Source organism: Amblyraja radiata, chromosome 34, assembly GCF_010909765.2.
Source record: "Amblyraja radiata isolate CabotCenter1 chromosome 34, sAmbRad1.1.pri, whole genome shotgun sequence".
Classification (NCBI taxonomy): Eukaryota; Metazoa; Chordata; class Chondrichthyes; order Rajiformes; family Rajidae; genus Amblyraja; species Amblyraja radiata.
In genome coordinates this window covers 12,787,258-12,808,303 of record NC_045989.1, presented here as the reverse complement: position 1 = coordinate 12,808,303, position 21,046 = coordinate 12,787,258, and the positions used below count along the sequence as shown (strand labels likewise).

The window sequence follows — 21,046 nt, the reverse complement described above, 5'->3', positions numbered from 1 at the left end:
GATGCTGTGGCCTTAAACACCGTTTTCACTATCCATAATACCACCACCAATTATGATTATTAAAGATTACTGTGAAGCCAGGGATTCTATGATCAGATCATGATCTAATTGAGTTGCAGAACAGAAATTGAATAGGCTCTTCCTGTTCTTATGTTTCCTTGTACTGAAAAGCCAGATTTATTTTAAGCGCCCCCTGAAAACTGGTTATATATTGGTCAGAGCATCAGATTGAGCAGTTGGTGTTTAAGACTGATGTCTTTTGGGCTGTGAATCCATGGAATTTTTTACCTAGAGAGATGTGAATGTTCGGTCAGCATACATTAGGGGAGGGATTGATTTTTGGTGCTATTATGGAGATTTAATCAGAAAATTTAGTTGTGGTTCCAGACCACAGAGTTTATCGAATGTCAGAGCGTGCAGCATATATTTTTTATAATCATGCCCATAAATTTTACCATAAGTTTTAATATAAATTGGTAACTACAACCTACCATTCTGTTTACAGTAAATTATTTTGCATTCAATGAAATAAGAATTAGAGATGAGGTGCTGCTATCTAGTGGTCAGTTTATGTACTTTTAAAACTTTAAAAAGTCATTCTTATTCTAGACTAAGATATAAAAAAGGACTGAAGAAGTGTTGTGACCCGACCCTTTTTTCCCCCCTGACTCTTGGTCTGGAGAAGGGTCTCGACCCGAACGTCGCCCATTCCTTATCTCCAGAGATGCTGCCTGAGTTACTCCAGCATTTTGTGTCTGTTCTGACCTAAAATGTCACATATTCCTTTTCTCCAGAAATACTGCCTGACCCGCTGTTTCTCCAGCATTTTGTGTCTATCTTTGATGTAAACCTGCATTTGCAGTTCCTTCTTACACAAAAAGTCATTATAATTGGTTAGCATTGCTTTGTGATTTTAACACCAAAAACATGGCTTAAACACCACAAAGTGTGCCACCTAAATGTACTTTAAAATAAATAAATAGAAGCAGATGTAGGCCACATGGCTCTTTGAGTTTGCGGCATTCTCTGTAGGATTGTGGTTCTTCATTAGTTTTTTTCATTGCAGTCTTGAATATGCTCAATGGTTGAGTTTCTGCTATGTTCTGTGGAGGAGAATTCTACAGCTATACAACCAAATGTCAAGAAATGTCTTATCAGTGCTAATGCATGTCCCCTTACCCAAGGTTAGGAGACCCTAGGATCTGTCCTATCAATCCTCCTCAGAATGTTGTTTGCTTCAATATGATCATCTCTCATTCCATTGGTGTAAGTCTGCCTTGCTCTATCTCTCTTCATTGGACAAATTGGATAATCTTGTTTGGATAGTGAATTAAAAATCTTTCTAAAAACTCATCTAATTTCATCTTCTATTTTCTTTAACAGTCCAAGCATTTGTAGTAATTCTTGGTTGAATGTTGACTCCTAGATTCCTACTAATTGTCCTTAGTCCTTACATTTTAGGTTGCTTGGAAGTTCACACAAGCTGATTCTAGTGAGTGACTCTTGCCCTCTGCCTGGATAAACATTTCTGTACTGCTCAATTATTCCTAAAGATTGAAATTATTTATTACAAGGAGATTTTTTTTTGGCTCTTTGATGTTTACAGGGACCATTCATCCTCAGTTATCAAAAAACATGTCTATTGAACTGATGACTTCCTTTCAAAAATCTTAAAATTAATATTTGGTCCCTGTGGAATATTTTGTGGGTATTGTCCATAACACTGCCATGAGAGCCACGACTATTGACTACATGGGCATAGTAGCATTTGCAGGATTCTGAAATGTATGTTTAAACATGAGAGAAAATAGGTTGCAGGGAAATGTGATTGAATAGGGCTCTTGTGATTGCTATGAGAGCCAGCAGACCTAATGGGCCAAATGGCAGCCTTCTACATCAGAAGAAAAATAGACATATTCTAACAGTGTATGAATCAATTTTGTGCATTGAGAGTGAGGTGATGCTAGCTAATGTGTTCAGACAGTCACATCACTGACCGCACAGAATTTTACAATTATGGTAAAACTTGATGTCAATCTTGAGCTGTTTATTCACTATTTATTGTTTGCGGTATAAATATGTCGTAAGTGCTCTAGTGCTTTGAAACCAATCAATAAATTAAATGCTGTGCCATTTAGCTAAATTGCTGAATAGTGATTGCTATTACCATGCCTTTTAGCCATTTGTTTTTGCCTTTTTGATAGTTATTTCTTCATCAAGCATGTGCCACCATTAACAGAAGAACAGCTCAGTCGAAAACCAGCTCTGCCACTTAAAACCAGAAGTACACCTGAATTCTCTTTGGTTCTAGACTTGGTGAGAGAAACTATGCTTTAAAGTGTATGTATAAAATAATATGCTTTGAAATATTTACACATTATATGTATGTTGTGTTGCATATTCCATATATAAAGTAAAAATAACTGAAACAAGCTGATGCTTTCAGTGTGTAAGAGATAACAAACTGTCAGCACTTTGTGTCTATATTTTGTAAACCAGCTTCTGCAGTTCCTTATTTCTACTAACAAAATCTAGTATTGATCTTCAAATTAACTTTCATTTTATTTTTCTTCTTGCAAATGAGATTAATGAATTTGTTTATGAAAAGTAAACATAGAGAAGGAATAGTTAGTTGATGCAAGTAGAACTATTTATTTTCAACTAACAGATTCATGAAAAATAGTGATTAGTATTTTTTTTTCCAATTTGCTTTGTATAAAATTATTACAGCTTGCTATTTGTTAAAATGTCAGTTCAATTTTTGCATTCCCTTACTGGTGTTTTGTGATACTTGGATATCTTTTATCTTGGCAGGATGAGACCTTGGTGCACTGCAGTCTCAATGAACTGGATGATGCAGCACTTACTTTTCCTGTCCTTTTCCAGGACGTGATTTACCAGGTAAGACTACCTTGTCATGAATTTTGGGAAATACTGGACCACACTTCATTCTTTGTGATCCCATTTCGACTGCAAAACTGTGTCTGAAAATTCTTGTCAAGCATCTCGGGACAGATAATTCATTTCATTGGATGGACCTGAACATATCTTTCAAATGCTAAAGATGTAATCCCGATCTACTTTGTTGCAGCCCTTGCACTTTTTAAATCTGCACTTTCTCCGTAGCTGTAACACAATATTCTGTACTTGCTTTCTTTTCTCCTTTTGCACTACCTATTGCAATCGTGTATGATATGATTGTGCTCATTTAAGGTATGTTTGGCAGGGTAGCATGTGCAAAACAATGTTTTTCACTGTATCTCGTTATACATTACATTAATAAACCAATACCAGTACCATATAGGGCCAGCCAGCCTTTGGGATGTGCTATGAAGATTCTGAAGAGGTTTCACATAAATAATGATAACATAGATCCAAATAAGTCATTGTTTCAGGTAATATAGAGAGGTCTGAGAGGAGGGAAGAAAATGTCTATAAATGTTTCTTTTTTAAATTAAGCTGTTGGAAAAACTGAAATATAAACAAGGAATACGAGAAACTTAACAGGTCCGTTGTCAGCTCCCCTTTTTAACAAACAGCGGCTGTTGAGAGTCTAACTGCTTCTGTACACAAGGTTCTGTTTCCAGTAAATTATTTTCCAAAATTATTTTAAAGTAAAATAATTGAGAGTTAAATACCTCTTGCTTCATTCTCTTTCCCTTGCATCCCTCACATCCTGCATCAAAATATTCTTGAGAACTTTCTAAAAATGATTTAATTGGTACCTATATTCCTCATGTTCCTTTAGAACTTGGCATGTATTTCCTTGTGATTTTATAAATTGCAGTGTCTTTTCCACACTTTGTGTCCCAGGTTTACGTACGGTTGAGACCTTACTTCCGTGAATTCCTGGAAAGAATGTCCCAAATTTACGAGGTGAGTTTGAACGTAGATTTGTACAGTTGTGAACAGCTGGAGCTTTCCCTTAGATAATTTAATATCACCTCAAAACATTCTGACAACAGCTTTTCTTAATTTTCAAGCTTAGCTACAAATGTTGCACTATAAAACTGAGCAAAGTATTTCCAGCAGAATGTATGTTTTAATCATGCAAAGCAGATCCATTAGAGCTCAATTCTTTCTCCTCCCATCTACATTTGTTTTGTTCAAAGTTGGTTATTGTTCGCTTTGAAGCAGCCATTTAAGATGTTGCATGTGCGGTAGATGTGATTTGATGTTTGCTTGGTATTATTCTGACCCAAGAAATACAATTGGAAGTTCTAGTTTTAAGAACAAAAGGTGCCCTGTATTTTAAGGAACATGCTAGAAATGCTCTGCGGGTGATGCACTAACTGCAGAAAAAGGTTTCAGAACCATGAACGTCTCATCATAATTGGAAATATGAAGTGAGCTTTATCCCTGATATGAAGGGGCGCTTGGGTTGGAAGATAGGAACGGCAAACGGGGCGCTAATGCAAGGTGAAAGTTGGCAATGTGACAATTGAAAGAGGCTCCTGATGAGATGTAAATCAAAATAGCAGCAGCAATATCTGAATTTGTTGAATCCAGTTGGTGGAAAGATCTGTATTAATCCTAAAGCTTATTGTGTGCATCATTGAAGCATTAGATACCAACTGCTTAGATTATGGAAAATTGTACATTAACGCTTGTTTAATCTTTCCCTAATTTATCTGCAGATTATTCTGTTCACTGCCTCCAAGAAAGTCTATGCAGATAAATTACTGAATATTCTGGATCCTAAGAAGCAGCTAGTCAGGTAAGTTCTATGCAATGGTCATGCTCTAATTGAGAAAGAGTGAAAGCAATGTGAGCCAATATGTGTTCCTGCCCTTGACCTCTCGCAGTTACTTTATTCAAAGATCACTGGACATCACTGATAAGGCCAGAATTCATTGTCTATCCCAAAATGTCCCTTTTACTAATCCATTACAAGAGGCAGTTGAGAATTGCTGGAGACACAAACAAGCAAATTAAAGAGAATGGATTTTTAAAGACAATCCTATCATTTCATTTATTTTTTATTTAATTAACTGAATTAGATTATCCTTTTGTAGGATTTGAATTTGTGTCTCTGCATCTTTAGTCCAGGCCTCTGGGTTGCCAGTGGAGTTACATGATCACTCTGCTGCATGACCGGGTCTCATTCTGTTGCCTGCCAGCTGGTATAGAGGATCATTTAGGATAAAATGTCCACTTCCACCTGTCCTTCCATTTGGAAAAAATAGTTGGCCCTGTTATGCTTCCCGCACCCCATTTTTAGATTTTAAAATTATATTGCATTTGAATGTACAGAAAGAAAGATTGTGTACATTTGCTGCGTTTCACCACCCCAAACCGTGAGGAGCCTTTTAGCCCATTAATTATGTAACAACAGATTTGTGCAGAGCAAAATTGATACATTGGAATTTCATAGTTTATTTCATCTGATAATATTTAATGTGGTAGATGTTGCTTGAAGGGCTGGAAGAACGTCCTTTGAAAAATGTCAATGGATCTTTGAAATACACAGGTAGAAAGTGTTTCAATTTAATGTCTCTCCATTGCAACACCCTGTGCATTCACCACTAAAAAAAAGTGCTCACAAAGGATCTTAATCCATAATCTTTCAAATGTGAGAATGCTAACACCAAAGGCTATCATGAATTGCAGTGTCTTTTCCACACTTTGTGTCCCAGGTTTACGTACGTCTAAGCCAGAGAATAAAATTGTAATATGATTCTAATGGAAAATTTCTTATGCAGTCTTGCCTGTTTCAGTACTGTATTTTCTGATCCTGTGTGTGGTGCAATCTATTGGTACTATTTTGTATATTATCACCTGGATTCTGTGATCATATACAATTTCTTGCACACAAAATATTTTGTGTTTTAAAAGCTGATGCTATATTACTAATATTGAATTTTTCTTAACATACATTGTTTGCCCAGTTTATGGTGTATTTGATTTTTTGTAATTGGCTTGTAACTGCCAATATACTTGCAACACTCCATACCTTGGACATTCAATTTTGTGTTCCTTTTTAAAATACCAGTTCATTCAAGATTTAAATATTTTTTAAATTTAGATCTTTTAAATTAAAATTTTTCAAATCTAATCCAGCCTGCATTTTCACGCTAGTTTTGTTATTGTGCAATGTTTTTTTTCCGTCTAGGCACAGGCTATTCCGCGAGCATTGTGTGTGTGTGCAGGGAAATTACATAAAGGATTTGAATATCCTCGGAAGGGATCTTTCAAAAACAATCATTATTGACAACTCTCCGCAAGCCTTTGCATACCAGGTTAGTTCAGGAATTATCCAATGGAGTACAAGGATAAGAGAAGAGCCAGAGAGTTTAGTATTGTGCTGTTTTTGGTTTTGCTTGATGGAAATTAAATCAAAATGCATTTGCTTGCAGCATAAATCAAATGATCGCCTCAATAGAATGGAAATAGAATGTAGTTGGGGTTATGTGCATAGTTTGAAGATTATGTTGGGCCAGACAGATTAATCCAAAGGTTTGAATCAAAATCTCATCACGGGAGCTGATTTCAGTTAATCTGGAGTAAACAAATATAAGAAAGAATAACCATGTTATTAGATTATCATAAAATCCCATCTGATTCATTAATATATCTTGGGGGAAAAAATTGTCTATCCTTGCTCTGTTTGTATTATATGTGATTTCAGATCAATGTAATTGACTGAACAATACCGGGCTGGCTGATTAGGCCACACAACATTTAGCAGGTCAATGGATGTTGATCTTGCCAATGACATCCACATTCCATCAGTGTTTAAAACGTTTCAATCCAACTAGTGAGGTTGCTCATTGGTTATGTTAATAATCATGTTGAGCGACCAGGGTTTTATATACAAAAAGCTGGAGTAACTCAACGGGACAGGCAGCATTTCTGGAGAGAAGGTACAGGTGACGTTTCGTGTCGAGACCCTTCTTCAGAAATATAGGCGATGATGTAGAGAGATAAAGAACAATGAATGAAAGATATGCAAAAAAGTGATGATGATAAAGGAAACAGGCCATCGTAGCTGTTTGTTAGGTGAAACCAAAAGCTAGTGCGACTTGGTGTGGGAGGGATAGAGAGAGGGGGAATGCCGGGGCTACTTGAAGTTATATACAAGGAATCTATTAGGCTGCTGTGAACCTATTTGCATGCAGTTTCTCTAATTAGAAATAAAAGCACTTTCCTTAACCTACAGAAGATATGTAAAAATGGAGGAAGAAAGACTGGAGTAAAGAGAATACCCCCAAATATTTCTTATCATGAATGCAATAGAAAAAGGAAAATAGCCATTTACATGCTGAAGATGACTTTGACTGCCACCAAAATGTATTATTTTAAGTGTTAGTTTATGGATAATAATAATTGTTTCATGTTTATTTGCATTTTCCCAAATTAGTTTTGGGGCATCATTTCGCTTGCTTAATTCAGTTTTTTTAGTTTAGTTTAGAGATACAAATTATGTAGTCATATTTCCAATTAACATTCATGGGCCAGTTATTGTGTTTATTGAAAAATAAAATAAAACGCCACTCAACTGTGCTTATGAAATTATCACCTTTAAGTCATCAGTGTTGTAAAATATCTATTCCAGGTCTAACCTAACCCCCAATGGGAAGAACATTTAAAGGATGATCTTATAAAGGTGTTCAGAGTTATGGAGTTATAAGATAAACATAGCAAATATATTTCAACTTGCAGGCAGGACCAGTAATAGTGGCCAGATCTGAGTTATTCATGAATTCAAAGGGGAATTGAAATGTATTTATTCAAAGAATAAATAACATGCAGCTCATTTCCACAGGGAATAGTTGAGGTGAATAACGAAGATGCATTTCAGTGGAAGCTGTATAAACACGTTGTGGGGAAAAGAATAAGGGGATATGGTATAAAATCATAAAATATTGACATTTCTCAGCAGGTCTGTAAAGAAAGAGATAGGGTTTACATCTCAGGTAGACAGTCTTTCAAAGGCCCAAAGGAAAGCTAAATGAAACGTGTTTTGACTTACAGAGAGGGAGTAGGGGCTACAGAGTTACAGATTAGCGACCAAGACACCAGTCTGCCCTGGGACTGGATCTAATGTAGATCCCTTGGTTAAGATCACAAGTTCAAACATCTTTGGCCCAGCACTTTTTTCTCAGACTTTCTTGTCACAATGATGCTCCTCACTTCCAGTGGAGCTAAGCAACCTACATTTCATCCACTCTAGAAACAAGCTCACCAAAATCGAGTTCTCAAGCCAGATGAAGTGTGACGCAAAGGTCGACATAAAACTCCAAAAAACATGGACTGTTTCCCATATCTCAGCAGCCACCTTGCATTGATGAAGAAATTTACCATTGTCTTCAGTGCACCAGCACAGCTTTTAGTCATTTGTGGCCAAAGATCAAGACCTCACATTTGGCTCAATACTTGTGGTCCACTGGGCAGCAATGAAACCTGCCCATCTGTACTCTGCTGAGACCAGGATGGGTGAATGGTGGTGAACTTCTTATGGAAGAAGGGGCTTTCAAGAATATCTCCCATCTTCAACGATGACAGGGCCCAGCATGTGATTGCCGAAGAGGAACCAGAAACTTTTGTAAACATGTTCACCGAGAAGTGCCATTTTGCTTTACTCCTGAGGTGCGCAGCTACTTCAGCTACTTGTCCAGCTACTTCAGTTCGTTCCATGTGATATCAAAGATTAGCTTAGAATACTAGATACAGAAAAGCCTACTGGACCAGACAACATACCAGCTAGAGCACTGAATAGCTTTACTACAGAACTATCTGCAACTGTAAACAGTTGTTCCAAAACAGTTACAATACGAATCTACCCGGAAATTTGTCCAGGCAGGTCTTTCGACAAAAAGAAAGACAATTCCAATCTTACTCACTACTGCCAACCTCTGTCATCAGCACGTCGATGATACCATGGGCAACATTGCCAACTCACCAATAACCTGCTTAGAGATACCCAATTTAAATGGTCACAGGATCATTCAGTTCCAGATCTCTTCGCAAACATGGTGCAAAGAGCTGAAATACAGAGCTTGTGTGAGAGAAAATGCTCTTAAAATCAAGCACTGTCCAAGAGTTGCATGAAGATGCACTGATAAAGCAGAAGTGAATGGGCATCAAAGGGAGAACACTTTAATGGCTTGTGTTATATCTTGCACAAAGGAAGATTGTTGTGGTTATTGGTGGGCAATCGGCCCAATCCCAGGATTTCACTGCAGGAGCTTCTCGGGACAATGTCCTGGGCTCAAACACCTTCTGCTGCTTCATCAATGACCTTCCTTCCATCCTATGGTCAGATGTTGGGCTGCTCATTCATGGTCTATCTTCAATTCTATTCACAATTCCACAGCCAATGAAGCATTTCTTGCAGCAAGACTGAGATGACATTTGGGCATGGGCTCATGGGCAAGTAATAAATGTGCCAGTCAATGTCCATCACCAGCAATAGAGAATCTTACCACTTCAGAGGCATTACCATTGCTGAGTTCCCTCCATTGTTATCCCAGAGATTACCATTGAGCAAATCTCTGTGGGATCAACCACATAAACACTATGGCCACAAGGGAAGGTCAGATGCTGAGTATCCTGCAAGTGTATCACCTTCTGCCAACCTATCCAACATGGCACCTGTTCATAAGTGGTGACTCTCAAGTTTAAGCTCCTCTTGCTTCTTACATTTGACCCATCAGCCACAGAACTGCAGTGAAAACAAGTCATCCTTGATCCTGATGGACTATCAATGGAAAAGAACAAGAAGAAAATCAAGTGGTGGTGGTGTTGCTTGAGAGAGAGTTGGAAGCCTGTACTGTACAGCTGATCTGTCTGGAAGGTCTGTAAATAGAAGACAAATGAAAACAGAAGAATACAAAACATTGGATCTGTAAGGTACAAACCTTTGCAAATGCTGAAAATTTGAAACAAAGCCGAGCATGCTGCAACTACTCAGCAAGTCGGGCAATGTCTATGGAGTGAGAAAATGGCAATTAACGTATATTGATGGCCTATCATAAAATCTATTCAGAGGGAAATCTATTCCTCTGAATGGATATGTAGAAAAATGTAAAAACAGCAGGGGTATCTGCATGGCTAATCTTTTTTTAACTTCCTCAACTTTGACTAGTATTTCCTTAGCGCAAGAGACCTAGATGGGGTAGAATGTGAGAGAGATATCCAAGAAGGTTTCCGGAAACAGTATTTGGATCATTCAACTAGACGAGGGATCATATTGGACCTTATATTGGGAAATTAACCTGATCAAGTGACTGGTGTGGGATAATAATGAGGAATCATCTGGAATCTGAGGGAAAGCACTAAATTGAGACAGGGTAAATTATAACATTATAAAATAGGAGCTTGGGAGAGTAAATTGGGAGCAGCAGTTATTGGGTAAATTCACACCTGACATGTGGGAGTTGCTTAATGGGCAGCTTATCAGAGACCAACATTTTTCATTAAGGAGGAGGGACAAAGATGGCAAGGTAATGGAACCTTTGTTGTTGAGAGGGGTTGTAAATTTGGTCAAAAAAGAAGAAGCATCTGTAAGTTTTAAGAAATCAGGCAGAGCCATTGAGGATTACAAAGAAAACAGGAAAGAACTCAAGCAGGGAATATTAAACAGAATCCCAAGTAATTTTGTGCCTTGGGATTCTTGTTAGTTATATAAGGGTGTCAAAGGTTATGGGGAGAAGGCATGAGAATGGGGTTGAGAGGGAAAGATAGATCGGCCGTGATTGAAGGGCGGAGCAAACTCAATAGGCCGAATGGCCGAATTCCGCTCCTAGGATTTATGAAAATTGCAGAAAATATATCAGTTGTAATTGAACGCTTTGTCACCTATGACACAGAGGAAGGAACAGTTAGGGAAAAGGGATGATACCTGCAGAGTACATATATAGAAGATGTCGCCTTCAGAATAGATATGGATCTTGAGAAATTGGGAGAATTGAACTGAGTCCTTAAGAGAAGCAGAATGTGAGGAGATTTAGCGAAGATAGTAGGAGTCTGAGCATGCAATTGATATTGAGTGCTCTGAGAACCCATTTTCTGAGATGACGATAGAAAAATCAGGAACTAGAACAAAAAAGTCATGTATGTGGATCATATGAAAATGATAAGGTGAAAATTGCAACAAAGATGATGAAACTGGTGTTCTGATTGAGAGCCTAAAGCTACCTATACAGTCATCAGTGTGCTGGAGAAAGCGAGAGAGAGAGAGAGAGATTGAAAAGGGATAAATTAAGGACTGGTCCACAAATCCCACAAAAAGAGACAGATATAGCTCAAACCCATGCAGGTTCTCAGAAGTAAGTGGTGTTAAAGGAGAAGTTGTTCAATGTGAGAACAAGTTCAGCCACTTTGGGCCTCACTGTGTTTGTAGGAAAAGCAAAGGAAGTGGGATAGAGAAAATCGATATCTGGTGAAAATAATCCATTGGAGACCTGAAAACTGAAAAGCCAAAGTAGATGGTATCTAAGGTGATATTGAAATAAATCAAAAATTACTAATAAGGAGAAATAAGGAGAAAGAATTGAAAGGAATAAGTTCTAAATAACTGAAAGGAATAAGTTCTGTAAGACTAAACAGGCTAAATCAATGAGTCTACCAGGATCATCCTGCTTGTTGATCTTGAAGAAGAAAGAATTGGGCTATGCGTGGTTGGGACTATGATGTTGAAGACTGTACAGGGAAGAAAGATCTCCAGAAGAAATGAGGTCTGTGATTGGGGAAACAGTAACAATGGAGGATGTTCTCAAGGGTTTAGATAAAGTGAATTATGGGGAAGCTCGGTGGAATATAACATTGACTTGACATGTTGTCAAGCTGGAAAGGGTACAGAGAAGATTTACAAGGATGTTGCCACAGGACTAGAGGGTCTGAGCTATAGGCAGAGGTTGAGTAGGCTGAGACTCTATTCCTTGGAGTAAGAAGATGAGGGGTGATCTTATAGAGGTGTATAAGATCATGAGAGGAATAGATCAGGTAGATGCACAGTGTCTGGGACATGGTGGCCGGTGTGTGCAAGTTGGGCTGAAGGGCCTGTTTCCTCGTTGTATCACTCTATGACTCTAATGACCATTTTGGCCAAAGGCCTAATTTTTCCCCGATATTTTGTGTGATCAGTATCTGCGAGAAAAGGAAACTGGGCCATTTGTATTTGCTCTTAGTGTTACGTCGGGTGGTCTTCCTAATTTAGGAAAGATGTTACATGGAGGAAAATTGAATAGAGTATCCTTAAACTAATGTCACTTCAGTATTTACTGGATTTTGGTATTTAATGTTGTGATTGTTTATATGGGCATGGGTATACTCCCTGACTTCCCCAATTTGAAGTTTACTTGGTGAGAACATAGGAAAGTGTGATACAGCAGCTTTTGCTGTAGCTTTGTTTATGCCATTGTAAAATATACCTTCAATCCTTTTCTATCAGCTATCCAATGGAATTCCAATTGAAAGCTGGTTCATGGATAAGAATGACATGGAGCTTTTGAAACTGATTCCGTTTCTAGAGAAACTAGTAGAGCTGGTAAGTTATAATGGCTTTTATTAAATAGTGTATTAAAGAGTAGTTCCTCCAGGTTCTTGTGGGAAGGTTCCCCATTTATTGCCTGATTTTTCTAACTAACTGATCTAAGATGGCTGGTAATTGAGCACTTATAATGAATGACAAGGACATTTCCATAATCACCATTCATAATTTATATCTGGTGACCCCTGGGAGAAATTGCATGTTGGGATATCTGAGGGCAGCTCTGGAATTAATGTAGCTTTCAGGCAGGCAAATAATTTCTCTGTAGTTTTATAAGGATGTAACAAGGAGAATTGGTAAGGGAGAGCCATTGGATGTGGTGTATCTGGACTTTCAAAAAGCCTTTGACAAGGTCCCACACAAGAGCTTAGCTGGTTGGCAGACAGGAAGCAAAGAGTAGGAATTAACTGGTCCTTTTCAGAATGGCAGGCAGTGACGAGTGGGATACCGCAAGGCTCAATGCTGGGACCTCAGCAATTTACTATATATATATATATATAGGAATTTAAATGTAGCATCTCCAAGTTTGCTGACGTCACAAAGCTAGGTGGCAGTGTGAGCTGCGAGGAGGATGATATGAGGCTACAGGGTGAGGGATAGGTTGGGTGAGTGGGCAGATGCAGTATAATGTGGATAAATGTGAGGTTATCCACTTTGGTGGCAAGAACAGGAAGGCAGATTATTATCCTGAATGGTGTCAGATTAGGACAAGGGGAGGTGCAACAAGACCTGCGTGTGCTTGTACATTAGTCACTGAAAGTAAGCATGCAGGTACAGCAGGCAGTGAAGAAAGCTAATGGTATGTTGGCCTTCATTGCAAGAGGATTTGAGTGTAGGAGCAAGGAGGTCCTACCCCAGTTGTACAAGGCCCTGGTGAGACCGCACCTGGAGTATTGTGTGCAATTTTGGTCTCATAATTTGAGGAAGGACATATTTGCTATTGAGGGAGTGCAGCGTAGGTTCACCAGGTTAATTCCCAGGTTGTTGGGACATATGATGAAAGAGTGGGTCGACTGGGCTTGTATTCACTGGATGAGAGGGGATCTTATAGAAACATATAAAATTCTTAAAGGATTGGACAGGCTAGATGCAGGAACAATGTTCCCGATGTTGGGGGAGTCCAGAACCAGGGGTCACAGTTTAAGAATAAGGGGTAGGCCATTTAGGACTGAGATGAGGAAAAACGTTTTCACCCAAAGAGTTGTGAATCTGTGGAATTCTCTGCCACAGAAGGCAGTGGAGGCAAATTCGCTGGATGTTTGCAAGTGAGAGTTAGGTTTAGCTCTTAGGGTTAAAAAAATCAAGGGATATGGGGGAAAAGCAGGAACGGGGTACTGATTTTGGATGATCATCCATGATCATATTGAATGACTGTGCTGGCTCAAAGGGCCGAATGGCCTACTCGTGCACCAAGTTTCTATGCTTCTATATAAAATAGAGAAAAATAATTACTCTTAAATGCATTTAAGTCCAGGCATTTGGCAAGTCTTATATATAGAAATAAGATGTTAAATTTACTTATTATACCAGATGTGCTTATTTGAACATCACAGAGTCATTCCCTCAGCTGCACAGTTTGATCAATGGATAGCGCTTCTATAGATATTCATATCTGTGCTTAAAACAGCTTGAACGCACTTTGAAGAAAATTGCACAAACTGCTTCCCGACACACACTGTGGTAACACCACTGGAGATTTCACTGGGTGCTAATGAACCATCAGAACCAAATTTAAATTGAGCTCACTTTTCTAATATACTTCTCTCTCAGAATGAAGATGTTCGACCCCACATCAGAGAGAAATTTCGTTTGCATGATTTGCTCCCTCCGGATTAAGAACATGTGGCCAACACCATCTCTGAAGGGGGCGGAGAAATCAAAAGCAGGACCCTTTGGACTACAAGACATTGCCATTACTGTTGAAATTTGCATTTTTGTACCTCGTCTTGCTTTTCTTGTCTTGGACACCCACAATTAACCAAGGGGTTGCAGAGAGTGAACTCAGTCTCAAAGATTTAAGATGGTTTGGAACAGGAAAGGATATTGCAGGGTTTAAAAACAAAACAAAATAAGAAACGGTATATGCAGTTAAAAAATCTGAACGTGCAGATCCCGATAGCACATGTACAGCACGCAATAGATATTCTGTTGTCCTGTTTAATGTGCTTCTAAAGACAGTTTGCTGGTAACAAGTGTGAAATGCTGTGGTCTGTTGCAATACATGTTGATGAGACTTTGACTGTATCAGCTATCAATAGTTGGCACTTTCCTTTGTGACACAAAACTAACACCGTTAGTACTTCTGTTAAATGTATTTCTGTTTTTGCCACCAGCATTTTGCTTAACTTGTATTATCACAGGTTTACATAGGAGGAGAATGCTGACTATATTTCCTCTGGGTGGTGCTTTTTAAAGTGGTCTTTACCCACTTTTTAAAATGCAGGTCTCATTTCAACAGGAATGGCCAGTATATTATAAAAGATACAAAAAAATTATGGTTCAGGTTTTAGGCTTTTATGTTTTCCTAGTATATGAAATAATATCCAATTATAAAAGCATTCCTTTTAACTATAATGTAATGTAGAATGCCTCCCGCCTCCATGACCACCTCCAATTCCCAAACAAGAAAGAATCATATCTAATTTGAATCACCCTGCTTTGACAGGCTGTGAAGTAATGTATATTTGTTAAAATAAAATGATAAATCTATAGGTTAGTCAAAATAAATCATTTTCGTAACATACGTTTATTTATATTAATTAAAGAACAGAAATTTTCACCCACAGTAGCTGTGATCTGTTAAGAGAAAGGGTGAGCGTACAAAGGGATAGACATGATACAGATATTCTAACTTTACAAACTTAATTTTAAATTCATAAATTGTACAGTCTTCACCTGGACGAGGCAGAGGGAAGAATGGGAAATGGGCTGGAAAGAAGTAGGGGGGAAATTATTGCAGGTGATCAAATCTAACAAGTGCAGGACTCAATGTCTGATCAGCTTTTTATATCCACTGTCACAATACTTCACCTGCCATCATTTGGATAAATGTGGTGGAAGCATGATCAGTGGTGGCAGGAAGATGGCAGTGTGAGCCAAACAGAGACTGTTCTGACTGCTCTCTCCCCTTTCTCTCCCTCTTGTTGCCATTCTTCCCAAAAGTAAACCAGATTGTTATTCCCGTTTAAAAAAAAAAAAAAAATTGTCTCCTCTCTCCCAATCCTTCCCCTGGCTTACTTTTTCCACGGTATTGTTTACTCGAAGGAGCATTGCATGAATTGCCTCTAGACTGCATTGATAAGCCACAGACATCGCCATGGACTCATTTTCTAAGGAAACTGGAAAAAAGCAGCACTTTTTATTACGGAGAGGAGCTAGGTGCATTTCCTTAGAACTGTAGAAGATTGTTCAGGACGAGGTGTGTGGTAGCAAAGGTGAGCAGCACATGAATGAGGATGGCAGTTAAATTTTTTTATGTATATTACCAATTTACTTGTACAAAACTTTCTTGTACAAAACTACATGCAGCTTCATTTAAAAAAAATCCTTAAAGTAAGGAGAAATCTTTTTAAAGAAAGCGGTTTAATTTTTGTATTTTTGATTTTATGAAAGGCATGAGTTATGTCTACTTTTTCAGTGTATTAATGAAGATTTTAACTTTTCATCAGGTTGAGCGTTTTTCTTACTATTATCTATTGTGTATGTAGTTAGCACATTGTGACACTGAAATGTTAAAATCTAGCATGTAGAAATAAGCCTGTTTTTGTGGGGAGGAAGAAAAACCCTTTTATCCATTAAATATTTTAATCATGGCAGGTTTTTCTGCAGAAAATAATTTGAAAAGCGTTTGCATTTCAGAGAAATACTGATTTTGTATTTAAAGAAAGGTATTTTGCTTGCAGGAATCTATTTACTACAGATTCACTTTAATGATAACCTTTGAGATGTATTTAAATACCGTAGGGCATCTGGGCATCTTTCTTTATGCTGTTTGTCATTTTGTCTTTATTGAAATAAAAAATGTACAGTACATTACTTTTACAAATGTTACAAACATTTTGAAATGTTGCAAATTCTGCGTCAAGTAATCCAAACCTAATCCCTCAATTTAGGCCCTCTCGTCATCAGCCTGTATCTTCCTCTGTCAAAATAATTTGATTTTCTTTCAAAAGATTAATGATCACTGCCTCAGCTTTTCTGTAACAAAAAAAAAATGCTCCAACTGTGTTTTGCACTTGATGCCTTAATTTACCAAAAGCAGTAAGATTATAATGATATTTATATTTGGGTTAAAGCAAGGAGTCAACACAAGATAAAAACCTTATTTTCATCAGGAGAGAACAGTGAATGTGCCTCCTGTACATTCTTCTCACTTTTTTTTAAGAAGTTCTGTTTTCAGTAGAAGCAATTCTCAAAAATATAGATAATATATGGGCAACTTCTTCAATTCTCTCTCAATCTTTGCATGCCCGAGAATTCAGAAGGTTGGGGTTATTTGAACAAAGTTTTTTAGGATGTTACGGGTAACTGGTAGGAAACTAGGACTTGTGAGACGTCTAAAAAAATATGCCCAGGCTTCTCAGGGTTGAAGTTAGGAAATATTTCTATACATTTTAAAATGGCAGTTGCTTTTCTTCATTTATTAATTCATAAATTGAGGCTAAGAATTCTGTTCACCAAAGGTAATAGAGCACAGTGTCCAAATGTGGGTTTATGGGGTTTTGTCACTGATTGTCCATGATCTCATCAAACAGGAACAAAAACTCGAGGTACTTACTGGCAGCTACTTGTTCTAGTGGATCTGTGTTCCAGTTGTAATGCCAACTTTATTTAGTTTGCAGCTAAATCAGATAGCACATCTCATAGTGTGATCTTGTTCACAGTCAATTTAGCTGATCAGGGCTGGTGGTGGTAGAAGTCATTACAATGCTTCAATTTTGCCCTCCCTCATCAGTTGATGAAATGGTCAAAATAGAGTCATAGAGAGAAACAATATGGAAATATCATCCCACCATCCATGGTGCCCTTCAACCATCCATTTACACTGACCCTACATTCATCCCATTTTTATTCTCCCCACATTCTTATCAGTTCCCATCATATTCTACCTACTCACTGTGGAAAATTTACAGTGGTCAACTAACCTACCAACTTGCAAGTCCTTAGGATATGAGAGGAAACTAGAACACCCAGAAAAACGTACACAGCACAGGGAGAACATAAATTCCACACAGGCAGCACCTGAGGTCAGGATGAAACCGCGGCTTTTGCTGCTGCCAGCAGTGCCACAGTGCACTCCGTCTCTACTCCCCACCAGCCACCAACTTGAACTAGAATTGGATGCATCTGGATTTTTTGAGAGCTGTGATTAATTCCACTACTGTCAGTGTTCAACCATTTGATACTCTGCTCTGCTTAATGACCACCTGGCAGAGGTATCAGGTCTTCTCTGTGTTCATGCAAGTGTTTGGATTGTACTTGGATCCTGCTGAAATCAGACTTCAACTTGCTGGTTTACATTTGTCATGAAATGAATCATGCAGGCTGCACATGAAAGCACCCTGTCTATCATTTTCACACTGGATCTTCTCCTGTCTCTGAATATTGATCCTCTGCCATCATATTACCTGACATGGTAATCATACAAGCCAGGTGGAGTCCCTGGACATTGAAAAAATGTTCTGTTTGAATTACAGAGAATGTGCAGTTTTGAAACTGGCTCTGCTGGCAAACTCATGCTAATATTCTCCCAACCCACTTCATCAGAACCTATCAATGTTCCTTTCTACTCGGTTCCTCCTTAAACTGCCATTACCGCAACCACTCCCTGGGGGATTGGTTTCCACATTCCCACCACTGTCTCGGCAAATAAGTATGACGTGAATTCATTTGTTAGTTTATATTTCTGAGAGCTTGATTTTTGTGTGGAAACGTCTGAATACGTTTTTTTGAAGCATTTTGTGACCATCCTTCAGCCTTCGTTTCCATGAGAAAATTACCCCAAGCTGTTCAGCCTTTTGTGATTGTTATAACATTAGCAGAATGAGTTCTTGAACCTTGGGCTGCGGCCTGTCACCACAGCTTCACAGACGCTCTTCAAAAGGATTGGTAGGTGCCTTCCCCTCCTGCCCCCCCCTCTCCCCCTCCAAACAGTTAAGAAACCTGCATGCTGTAAATGTACCGGGGTGAACATTCGGCAGAAAATCTCAGCTCACATATTTGTTAGGGGATAGGAGGAGGCCATTCTACCCTCAGGTCCATGCTGCACAGAGCCATTCACCTTTTCTTATCCTGCAGGCCTGCAAACAGCGTTATGTCACGAGCTTCCACTTCCCTCTCAAAAACCTGTTTTTAACAATCAATACAAGCAGTGAGTTCCAACCCAGAAGCTCACTTGATCTTTTAAAAAGATACTTCCCGAGCATTTTCCCAGTAATCCTTACCTTCTAATGGGAACAGCTTCTCGTTATTTATACTGTTTGGAACCATCATTATCTCAAGTCTCCTCTCAATGTTCTCTATTCAAAGCTCTCCCAATATTTGATTAGGAGAAGGTGCCCATAGAGATGAGGAATTGTTTCATCAGCATAGAGGAGATTAGGGTCTAGGTGGTGGATGGGAGTGAGAAGGTATGCGGGTATCTCAATTTGAAAAATTGATAGTGAAGATTATGTACACTAATAAATGACCCGCTGTAATAACATCTGGTGTCTCTGTCATGTCAAAGAGCAGGACTGCCAGGATAGCTGGCAATGGAGATAGCCTGCAGGCTTACATGTAACTTAGGCAAGATAATGTGAGGATTGAAACGCATGAAGGGTCAACACCTTTATATTAATATAGGTCTAAAGTAAACCTGAAAATGAAGCCCATCGTTTAGATTGCACTGCCTTTATTTGACACTCCGGAACTTGTGAAAGGATTGTTTCTCTACCTTTTGTATATTGGTTAATTCTAATGCCACTGTCTCCATTTTGGAATCTTAACATTTTCTGCATTTCTCCAAAGTCATATCTGACCAAGTTTATATTCCTTTAACTTTCCACACCTGTAAAATTGGCTATAAATGTTAGACTGCTACAGTCTGAAATTAGCATCATTGACTTTGTGCTAGTTTATTTTTGGTAGTAACATGGGAAAATGTGAATATAAAATCTGGAATAAGAAAAGATCAATCAACTCTATTGATGTGGACTGCAACTTGTACCAATCAAGGTTGAATGACCATAGGCAAACCTCATAGCTTTCTGAACAATTATCTCACATTGGAGTAATCAAACAATGCTCATGATGAGCAATGTTTGCTTTTGTTACTATTGAAAAGTATATACAATCAATAAATTTTTTAATGAAATGTTTTTGCTTCTTGCATTGTGTTTTTCATTTTATTTTGATTGTTACCTATCTTTAAGGCTTCACTCCCTCGAGATTTAAAGCACTCCGTTTCAATGGGTAACACAACTATGAACCGTTATGTTGTGTGTTCAGGTATCAAGAAATACATTTTGTGGTTCTGACAAAGTGCTACACAGGAGGTGCCTTCTTTTGGATGAGATGTTACATGGATCTGCTGTCTCGAAAGGATGTTAAAGGTTTCAATGCACTATATTGAAGAAGAACAAGAGGGGTTTCATCCAACCTGCTGGCAGTAGTCAGAATTGTTAAACGGGTCATCCTCATTCCTCACTGAAAGCAGTTTCAGTGCACAAATTGGCTGCTGTATTTTCTAAATTAACTCTTTTTGACTGCCTTAAAAGTACTTGATTGGCTGTAAATTGATTTGAGGTGTCCTGACGGTGTTGATGATACAAGAGACACGCACATCTTTTAGTTTAATTCCAATGAAGATGGAATTCAGGAAACTTGAATGAGCCATACAAAGCTATGTACTTGGCTAATAAAGTAATTTCAATGTGCTGTTGAGATTCTGGTGGTTGTATGTTTTTGGTTACCTGTTTCCTTTCATAGGCCTATCTAGTGGAATAAAATGAACCATTATCAGCCTTGGGATTGAAGATAACTTGCAACACTCCATACAATGGATTGTGAGGTGACTGATGAGCCTATGTGAGACCCATCAACAGCTGCATCCCAAGGATACTGGGTAGGTACAGGTAATTTAGGATTGAAAATGGGGATTATTTCCATCCCAAGAAAGAAGAATCCGGAATTCTGTACCACAAGGGATACCCAATCACTAATTGTATTAATCTGTCAATTAACAGAAAAGGTTATTGAGGTAAAAAATGGCCAAGTACAGTGGTTGATGCTCCTCCTTGATTTATCTTGCAGTTGTTGCACAGAGACAATTATGCCTGTTGTGTCTTCAAACGGGCCTCAGTTAATGTAACATTCTCACTGCTCCAGAAACCCAGGAGTTGGCTATGTGGAGGTTGCACATTCTCCCTGTTACTCAATGGGTTTTCTTCAACTTCTCTGCTTACTTCCCGCATCCCAAAGACATGCTGATTGTTAATTAGTTACGGTAAATTACATCTTAATGTACATTTTTTTTTTTTTAATTAAGGGGAATTAATGGAATATGGAAAGAAT

General features: G+C 38.3%; 1 protein-coding gene across 2 annotated transcripts in view; it reads left to right on the top strand.

Moving 5' to 3' along the window:
• The window catches only part of ctdspl2 (CTD small phosphatase like 2), a 61,110-nt gene extending 41,263 nt beyond the window's left edge, over positions 1-19,847 (top strand). For both annotated transcript variants that reach the window (XM_033050224.1, XM_033050223.1), the window contains 7 exons: positions 2,205-2,316; positions 2,815-2,901; positions 3,814-3,876; positions 4,638-4,717; positions 6,113-6,239; positions 12,395-12,490; positions 14,264-19,847. In XM_033050224.1, coding sequence (XP_032906115.1) covers positions 2,205-2,316; positions 2,815-2,901; positions 3,814-3,876; positions 4,638-4,717; positions 6,113-6,239; positions 12,395-12,490; positions 14,264-14,329 — 631 coding nt within the window. In that variant the 3' untranslated portion in view covers positions 14,330-19,847. The remainder of the gene's footprint in view (positions 1-2,204; positions 2,317-2,814; positions 2,902-3,813; positions 3,877-4,637; positions 4,718-6,112; positions 6,240-12,394; positions 12,491-14,263) is intronic.
• Positions 19,848-21,046: the final 1,199 nt, after the last annotated feature.